This window comes from Stylophora pistillata, chromosome 8, assembly GCF_964205215.1.
Source record: "Stylophora pistillata chromosome 8, jaStyPist1.2, whole genome shotgun sequence".
Classification (NCBI taxonomy): domain Eukaryota; kingdom Metazoa; phylum Cnidaria; class Anthozoa; order Scleractinia; family Pocilloporidae; genus Stylophora; species Stylophora pistillata.
Window position 1 is genome coordinate 2,892,205 of NC_142526.1, and position 10,378 is coordinate 2,902,582.

Sequence of the window (10,378 nt, forward strand, 5' to 3'; positions counted from 1 at the left end):
GGGTGCTTTCATCAAGATTTGTCCGTCTAGCTCTCGACCTGACTAGCGGACAAGGATAAGAACTTGCAAAAATCTCGACGGAAATCGATTTCGTCTCAGAGCTTTCACCATTCGTAACCAGTGCGTTTACATTAAAATGAAATCTTTACATGCAACACTTCACTGCATCTAATGGCTTTGCTAAGTCAGGATAGTCTCAGTAGGTGTCACTAAAAAGCAGACCCAGGTTTAATTTCTTCTCTCAATGGCTTTTACTTGGGCATCCCTCTTTGATATGGGTGTTACTAAACAGAGTAACACAGTAATTAACGGAGTAACAAGAAAACGAGTAACGGCACTATGCTCTTCAAGTGTAAGTAAGTAATTCCGTGACATTTTGGAAGCTCTTGAAGCAATCTCAATCAAAGACCGAAAACACCTTGGGATTCACCTTTAAAATTTTCACCTTTAAAATTTTCACCTTAAAATTTCTTTTTAGAGTTAACACGAAGCATCGTTGAACATAGGCACGAATCCATCAATTTTGCGAATCGTTCAATTAATTGTTCACGATTTGATGGGAGGAAGTAAAAGTCGGCATTAGCTGATTGACGTATTTCAGTTTTATCGTGCATATATGTCAACGCTAGTGGCTTGGATCATCGATCGTGTGCTTTCCAAAATTACTAGAATTAACTGCCACATATCTTTAATCTCACCCAATAAAAGAAAAAGGAAACTTGCAGTCACAGATGATACATTCCCAGTTATATCATCTGGAGCGAGAGATGATATAACTAAGATGATATAACTTTCGTTTTCTATAGAAACTGGAAGAACACCGCAAACAAAGTCGTCGCGACTGTGAGACGCAAGTTTTGAATATTGCCCCCTCAAATATTGCCCCCTCAAACACCACCTCTTTTGAAATGATTAGTCAAGTTTCCAAGAATATACCGACTCGAATTTGGGTTTCTCCCGTTATAAAAACACAACTATAGTAATCACAAATCCTTTAAGACGACTTTTGTTCAGATTGTCAGAGCGATGTGAAGCCTGATAACCAGAACCTGCAAAGAAACGCCGGAAGTGCCTTTTTGAAAGATAGACCACGGCCAAATTTTAAACTTTGGCTTTTCCACAGGAAGTCCGTGTGTTTGGACATGACTCACGGACTTTGCTGCGCTCGGTCCGTACCTCATTACCTCGAGCCAAATATTTTCCCGTCCAGCTCTCTCACTAGGTAAATAAGTACCCAATATTTTTCTCTTGGTACATATTTGTGATACATTTCCTGTCGGGATCTGTGACTAGATCGCTGTAGCTCTCAAGGGCAGTAGAATCAAAAGCTCAACCGGCGGCCTCAAGTTTGATATGAGACGGATGCCGTTCTTTGTTTTGTTCGTGAAAGATGTATTGACGAGGCGCTTTCATCTCGCGAACAGATCTCGCAAGAGTTGGCCTGATTTAACGTATTGTTCGAAACTTTCCACTTTGAAGGATACAATTTCCAATTAGGTACGAACTAAATTCAAAATGCTGCAAGGAAACTCTAAAGTGACGAGCGGCGAATTTGTTTACCGCAAAACAATTGACTATAGGTCCAGGATGGCTCTTGAGAAAGACAATTTTACGAGATTTTCAGTAATCAAGGAACTTCGAGTTTACAGGAAATAGGTCGCGGCACACGTTGCTTGAAGGTTAGAAATGGTCCTTTATTGGGGGATACAGGATTTAGTCAAGGGGGGTTCGCAAAATTGTCCGCTAAAGGCGAACCCCTCTTGAGGGTCCTGAGGGTCCGTGAGCATGCTTCCCGAGGGATTTTGAAAATTAGGTCTTCGAATGCATGATTTCCAGCGTTTTGAGAGACGCATTAGGGGGTTCGGCCAAACAAACCCAGCTTGTTAGAGTACATGACCTACGAGTACACCTCTTTTTATTTCCTTCGGATGAAAAGCTCGGGTATTTTAAAAGCATCGAATCAGACTGTGACAAAAGATTTCTTGTCGTTTGTTTTGGCTGCGGTAAACTTTGATGTCCCGGATGAGCGTTTTTTGTGCAAGACAACGCACTTTTAAGTCTCCCACTTGTAACGCAATGAAAAACAGTAGTTATTTATTACTAATAGGCATTATGAATAACCACTTCTTTACAAACGCGTCATTATGAAAAATTACAACCGAACTCACGTATTTAGTTCGTTTTATAAACGACATTCCAAAAAATTAACCGTCAACCGTCAACCTTCAAATGACCCAAACTTTAACCGTCAACCATCAAAAGGGCTTATTTTAAACCGTCAACCGTCAATGTGAACCCCCCTCCCATTGAGATCCTCTTTAATGGCGTAATCTATAGCTGTTAGAAAACCAGCAATCAAGCTGTAAGCGTAAGTGGTTTGAAGTGAATCAAAAAGTGAGCGGTAGCCGTCGAGATTCTCAATGCAAATGACTAAATGACCGCCACTCAGAAATTTTTCTAAAAAAATTAAACAATTTAAAGAACCCATACAATCCAACTGTTATATGTCGATTAGGAACTGCTAAACGATCCCAAAGTGATTTATAAATCTCATGTTTAAGTTTATCCACTGTCAAGATACCACAAGTGCACAAGCTCGATGAAAGGTTCTGTAGTATTCCAAAATATTTTACATTAAAAAAGGCATTCAAATCCGGCAACGAATTGAAACTTTCCTACCGTGTTATGTTCAAGGAAATAATATTTTGCCTTTTTTACATAAAAATTGATACTTTTGTTCGATAACGTAAAAGGCTTGTATAACGCAACTGAAATCCTTATTCTCATAGAGCGTGCCTCTAAAGCAACCAACTTCTACATTTCCCGCGCATCTGGGAATGACAGTTGGTCATGCGTTCAAACAAAACCGTGTAAAACCATCTGGCAGGCAGTATCCTTGGCTTCAGATGGGGACATTATTTACCTGGATGGCACCAATACTGACCAAGACCCTTTTAACTGTCAGTCAGCACAGAATCCGGGATTAAATATCAATACAAGTCTCGCCTTGATTGGAACTGGTCCCCGGCCTCCTCAGATAAGATGTTCTGAAAAGGCACGTTTGTCTTTCGATGGTTCCAGAAATGTCCAGGGCACGAATGTTACACTATCAGGGCTAATTGTAAAGGAAAGCTTGGTTTTCTTTCAAGATACATCTGTCAACATCTTTGGCTGCATTTTTCTCGATAGTAAACAAGGCGTGCAGTTTGTTATAAGAAGAAAAGTGTTGTCTGATTTTTTAATTACAAGTTCAGTGTTTGACAGAAACAAAGAATGTATATCCGTTTTCATCAACACCGCGGGAATTGATTCATCGATTATCCAACTGAACTTCACCGTCAAAAATTCTTCAATGTCTGGTAACACCATTGCAGATGGCGGGAATGTCCTAACCTTCACAGAATCACTTGATAATAACCAGACTGTGAACTGTTTTATCACTATGAAAGGTGTAACTTTGTTTGAAAACAGGTTCAGTACAAGAGGTCTCTTTTTTCTCCATTTAAAGAATGGCAACCTGAGCTTTGAATTGCATGAGGTGAGATCTTTTAATAACCGGCCACCATCACCGAATTTTAGTGCACTGAAAGACCATCTAGGAGACAGTGAGTTCTTCATTAACTCCGTCAATGTTGCTATTGTCGTCGATGCAAGCAACTTCACCAGTAAACACGCAAGGGCATTCTGTTCAACTTCTTCTAACATTTCGCTGCAGGTCCATAACTCATCCTTCACTGGTCATCACGTCAAAGGAAATGGAGGTGTCGTATATCTCAAGGGATCCCATGAATGTAAACTGAACATATCAAATTCATCATTTCTTAACACAACCGTTGACAATTACGACCGGACCGGCGGTGGTGGAGCAATCTTTACTGAATGTGTAAACGTCAGGTGTACTTTGAAAGACAGCACTTTTGTAGGTAACAAGGCGGTGCACAATGGAGGGGCAGCAATAAATCTTTGTTTTGTCTCCTCTGGCCCATACAATGATACAAGAAGGAAAACACTTAATCTGTCTCTTCTTATTGAGAAAGTACTGTTTAGAGGATGTAGGGGGTTTGCATCTGGATCCTTACAGATCTTGTACGGAGGAAGAAATCTTAACGTTTTTAATGGTGTCATTAATATACGTAATAGTCGTTTTAGTCATAATTCTGCAAAAACTGGGGGAGCTATTAGTGTCTTTCCATGGACGTATGTGTGGCCTCGAATGTGTAGCAACTTTACTCTTGCCATAGAGCGTTCAAACTTTGATAACAACACTGCTGTTATGCTTGGTGGTGCTCTTTACTTTGAAGATATGTCAAATAATACTAGCAGCTTTGTTTTAGACAAAGTAATCATGGAATCTAATAGAGTGACTTTTCCATCCTCCGGAGTATTGGAAGTGAGATCTACCTCTTCCGTCAAAGTGCTGAACTCTTCTTTTTTAAGAAACGAAGCTCATTCTCCCGCTGGTGCTTTTTCCCTATATAGTGTTGACATCATTGAAATTACAGATTCTCTTTTCGTTAGCAATTTTGCCAAATGGAGATCAGGAGGAGCCTTATCTATAACGGAGGTCTTGAATATAACCATCAAGAACACAATATTTGAAAGAAATTTTGCTATTTATGCTGGTGGTGCTCTATTTTTAGACACAGCTCTGATTGGAGCAAACGTTTTGATTATAAATTGTTCCTTCGTGGATAATTTGGCATTGAGTAACGGTGGTCACACATTTATTTATTCAATGCAACCATCCTTGAGCGTCCTAATACAGAATAGTGTTTTCACTCAAACCAAGAATAGGTTACAATCATCGGATGGAAATGTTTACTCTGTCAATTTTTCTTCCACCGATATTGCTGTTTCCAATGCAGCAACAGTGGTAATTTCCAACACAACCGTGAAATCCAGGGCATATAGTCGTCACAAAGTCTTGATGGTGGTGAGCAACAGCAAGAAAATAGAACTTGGAAACGGCAGCTTAACGACAAACTTCATTTGTCCAGTTGGGAGCATAATGGACCTTTTATGTATCTCTAAATTGCCTAACGGAGAAAACGGAGTCGACTTTCTTCAATTTAAGTGCTCGGCATGTGAGGGAAATTCCTATAGTCTGCAACGTGGTCGAGCCAAAGGAACCCAGTTGGTGTCACGAGTCCTGTGTCACCCTTGTCCATTTGGTGCAAACTGCTCTCAGAATATAGTCGCCAAACGTGACTTTTGGGGTTTCAGAGAGCAACAAAACCCCTCGCAGCTAAGGTTCGCCACGTGTCCTATGGGATATTGTAGCCAACCAACGGAAGCAGACTTTCCTGAATATAACAGCTGCCAAGGAAACCGGTCTGGCCAATTGTGTGGAAAGTGTAATTATACGGAATTATACGGCAATTATACGGAGTCACTTTACTCTACAGAGTGTATACCATCACATTGGTGTAACGATTACTGGTTCTGGCCTGTGGCATTGATTTATGGCTCTCTCATGGCATTGTACCTAACATTTAGACCTCCTGTGGTACCTTGGATCAAGCGTCAAATCCTTTGGTTTAGGCAGAGTGAACAAGTGGACGAAGAGGTCAGTTTCAACAAAGGATATTTGAAGATTCTCTTCTACTTTTATCAGGCTGCAAACCTTTTCCTGATCTCTGGCTCAGCCCAGCTGCTAATCAAAGATAGAATTGTTGAGCCAATCGTGGGAATCTTCAACTTTAAATCAAGTTCGTTGGGAGCATCCATTTGTCCCTTTCCTGGCCTCACTCCAACAACCAAGAGGTTATTCTTAGCATCTCACGTTCTTTGCATGTTGTTGTTAATTTGCACTTTATACGCTATACTTTGCGGTGTTCAAAGGTTTCGTGGCCGAGGCAGTCTAGCACCTGGTCCTTACCTAGGTGGGATATTACAAATCACTTTGCTAGGATACACAACCTTAGCCTTCACAAGCTTCAGTCTGTTGCGCTGTGTTGATTTTAACGGGGAGAGGCGCTTGTTTTTTGATGGTACCATTGTTTGTTTTCAGTGGTGGCAGTACATTTTGATTGGATTTGCTTGTGGTTACGTCGTCCCCTTTGTGTTCGTCCTACTCTGGGGTTCCAACAAGCTTTACGGTGGTACCCTCTCTGTTACTGAGTTCCTATTGGCTTGTTTTTTGCCACTGCCATTTCTGATCTACTGGTTAGCTTTGTTTTTTAACGTTAAAATTAAAAGAGCAGTCTCAGAAAACGCACCTCCAAGCCAAGATTCGAGAAGGCATTTGGAAATGGTTCTTTATGACTGCTTTAAAAGGCCTGAAGAAGAAAGTAACCTTTCCCTCTGTTGGGAAAGTGTCATGATAGCCCGTCGACTAGTTCTTGCTGCACTGCAGTCACTTGTCAGCGACCCATTACCTCGTATCGTCATCATGAATCTGCTTAGTGTTTTATTTCTTGCTCACCACATCTTTTCTTTGCCATTTCGTGACGTTACTGCCAACATTATTGAGACCATCTCATTGGCGTTCATTGTCGTTTTGGGATCTGTGAACGTGTACTTTGCTTCGTTCGTGTCTCTTGGTGTTTCAATCGACGACACGCACTTCAGATATTCGTGGTTTGTCTTGCAAGTAGTAGAACTCATTATTCTCTGCTTGGTACCTGCATGTTTTTTCCTTCTTGTTGTCTTAGCGGTTGTTTCTCAGTTTTGTCGGGTCATTGTTGTGGGTTTTCGTAATTTCTTCAAAGTCTTGAACTCCTTTTGTGCATGGACAAACCAGACAGAAGAAAGGATACCGCTTGTGGCCGTTGCAAGTTAAGCTCACTTAAAGCGCGATAAATGTCTGTTGTGCATGTGGATTGAAACTCTTCTAAAGTTCACTTTTAGCAAGATATCAGCATGCCACTAAGTTAAACTTTGAACTTAAGATTCGATGGGAAAACCCCCTGCTTTTGCCTAGAAGCAAATCTTCGCCCTCCCGATTTTAAAGCCACGTGCATAAAATCTTAGAGGGAGGAAATTCTTTTCTTGAACTTAAATTTTACTAGAATTGGTGTTAGCTCTTTGGAATACAGAAACGCCATTCTTGCCATAACCTGAGAAAGTTGGTACACGTTCTTAGACAGAAGCAGTCAGCAATGGTTGCTCTGGTCAAATGTTTCATAACTATGATCTCGCCTTTATTGTTTGTTGAGACAAGCTGATCGTCTTCATTGAGGTTTCGATGTGGAAAATCGTTTTCAAGCTGCAAACTACGCTACTCTTATTTGAGTGAGTTTTTTAATTTAGCTTGTCCCGTTAATCTTGACATTGATTGCCTGTTCTTATTTTACTTTAATGACTGTTAGTCTTATCAGGTACTGCATGGTTTTTAAGATGAATTCAGGCTCTTTTTTCATTTGAAACTAAATAAGAATTTATTGCGCTTGACACCTAAGTAACATGCAGGTATTGAATTGTAAATAGTTTTTGCATTAGTCGTACGGGTGCGTTTACTAAGATATACAAACAGGGTTGTGTAGTTTTGAGAAATATTATATCAATCCAACAGTGAAGTTATTTGTCCATTTTCAGAGCCACGTATATTAGACGTAAGGAAAGAAATGTCCTACTTTACACAAATGCTTCCTGAAAATGAACACTTTCGATATGAGGTTGACAAAGACACTTTTCTAGCCAACCTTCAACTACAGGCAGCTTAGCTAGGGAAAAAACGGTAGTTAGCTCAATCTGAGAAAGCCTGAACCAGTTTTGAATAAAGCAATGTTATCGGAAGTGGCTTTTTCTCTTTGTATTGGGTGAGTTTTCTGAACTGGTTTGTGGCCGAGTAGGACGATACCATAGCTAGCTACTCGCTTATTAATATGTCAACATTGTGCAATGGGCATAATATTAGGATTTGTACGGAAATAAACGGGTCACACTCCCAATCTAAAAATATTGCGCCAGTTTCGAATAAAAACAAGCGTATCTCCCTTCATTGGTCATTATTTTATATTGTGCAAATTTTCTGGGCTGATTTAGCGCCGCCTGGCTGAAAATTTATTTCCTCTCCTTTCCCCTTTATGCAATCCTTTTCCTTTACAAACGATCCGCTTAATTCTGATGTCGACACAGCTATCTACTTACTTATTACTCCATTTTAGGTTTTTACCTTATCTAAGCTTAAACACGAAGGCGCACTATAAAAGGAGCCTTAGGTCTCACTGGACCATTTGTCAATCAACCGTCACATAAATACATACATACATCTTTATTTAACAATGCAGGTTAGAAGGATTGGCAAGACCGAATTCCTGATGTGGACCTGCCTAACTACAAATTAAATACAATCACAATAAAATATATAATAAAAATTGGAAAAACAGAGTGAAATTACTTCTTAAATACAATTCTAATTAGATAAGTTAAATACAAATCAATATTAAATTTACAATTTAATTTACAGAAAGTCATCGTGTTTCATTGAAACACAGCAGGAACCTTTGGCAAAATTTATGCTATTGAGAAGATGCTTGTTAGCCCTAAGCTTAATCTTAAACAATCTTAAGTTAGCACATTCCTTGACATGATGGGGAAGAAGATTCCATACCAAGGCGGTCCTGTGTTTAAAAGAAGAACTGACAATTTCAGATCTTGGTCTTGGCACTTCTAAATTTAGAGAATTTCTTAAGCTGTGATTCGTTTTTGCCTTAGAAATTAAAATATTTAGATCCTCGGTATTTAAGCTATGATACTAGGTCAGAACCAGCAGTCTTTTAACATAGTACAAAGAAATGGGATTCCATTGCCTCAATTTCTTGATCCCATCAGCTGGAGTGGTAATAGGTAGCGTGCAAACAGTCCTAATTGCTCTCGTATGAATACGTTCAACTTGATATCCTCCATACGTGATGGTGAAGCAGAGCCCCAAACAACAATATTGTAAACAACACTAGGAATAATTGAATTGAAATAAATAGATAGGTGGACTGAGGCAGGAATTTGATTCGCTTCAAAACAGCCAATTTCTTGTTAAATAAAATACAAACATTGCTAATATGATCCTGCCAAGATAACTTGTTGTCTATAGTTAAGCCAAGACACTTAGATGCAGACTTCAGCTCGATTGTCTTGGTGCCATATCTTAAAGCTGGCAGAGGGCCTATAAAGGTGGATCTAGATATTATCATTGCTTCAGTCTTTGATTCATGTGCAATTAGTCTGTTGGCTGTGCACCATTCGTGTAGCTGAGATAGAATACGTTGAAGTGAAGAGATGATCATGTCTGTATCCCTACCAATGGTATAAACTGTGGTTTCATCAGCAAACATATAGAGGTCACCATAAAATATGGATTCAGGCAAGTCATTAAGATATATTGAGAATAATCTAGGTCCCAGGCTGGACCCTTGGGGCACTCCATACTTCACAGGTTGTAGGGCAGATTTCTTTCCAGATATCTGGACAAACTGATTTCGGTTAGACAAATAATTGGCAAGCCAAGAAAACAGATACCCCGATATTCCAGTGGCTTTCAGTTTCTCCAACAGGATTGAATGGTTGGAGTGATGTAGAACTCTAAGGGCCTGATTACATGAGCCGAGCTGGCCCGGTTAGCCGGGCTGATTTCTTTTGTTTTCACGCTTTGGTGAACACCAAAACAAAAGAAATCAGCCCGGTTAACAGGCCAGCCCGGCTCATGCAAGCAGGCCCTTAGAGTCAAGTCAGCTTGAGTTAAAGCTACTCCAAAGCAGTGAACAGCGGGCGCATTCCTTAAAATTGTTTTATGTCTTCATCACAATACAAGAATTTTTGAGATTTCTATTTCCTTTCTCCAATGGAAACTGTCTTCATGTCTGGCGGTAAATTTGAGATCGAAGTAGGTGGTTCGCACGTTACCTCATGCCACCATGCTGGTGGAAGTGAACAATAGATATCTCCCTAGCTCCTTTTTTTCGTCTACCAGCATTTAAATTTGACCCGCACATGTCAACGGAGAGTGACAAATGAGCATAGGTCTTCCCAGGGAAGACTTCCTTATATAGCGCGCCTTCGTGTTTAAGAGCTTAATCCTTGGGCTGTAATTAGTGGATTCTGATCCATCTTGTTTGCATTTTATTTCTGATTACAAAAATTACCCACCAAGTCATCGACATTGGACGCCAGGCTTTGGAATTTGTGTTTATGAAACGTACAATAATTGGCTGTTTTTCTGTTTTGCAAACAAAAATTGCGTACTTTCCTTTATACGTCATTTCTTGAGATATGCTAAAATGTGCCATAAACCCCTTTGGTTCCAAACATTTTTACCCCCTCTTAGATACTTCTATATCATTATTCAATATAAAACAGCAAGGACCTTACAGAAGAAATTTTGTCGAATTTATGTTAGTTGGGGCGCAAAATTAATATTCCTCAACTTACTCTCATGGGC

The 10,378-nt window shown here is 39.9% G+C and overlaps 1 protein-coding gene across 1 annotated transcript; it reads left to right on the top strand.

Moving 5' to 3' along the window:
* The first annotated feature begins 274 nt into the window (after positions 1 to 274).
* LOC148724433 (uncharacterized) lies at positions 275 to 8,095 on the top strand. Its single transcript, XM_088730347.1, has 2 exons — positions 275 to 356; positions 2,790 to 8,095. Exons 1-2 carry the CDS (start codon positions 275 to 277, stop codon positions 6,779 to 6,781), a joined length of 4,074 nt encoding a protein of 1,357 aa, XP_088586473.1. The 3' UTR covers positions 6,782 to 8,095.
* The last annotated feature ends 2,283 nt before the right edge of the window (positions 8,096 to 10,378 follow it).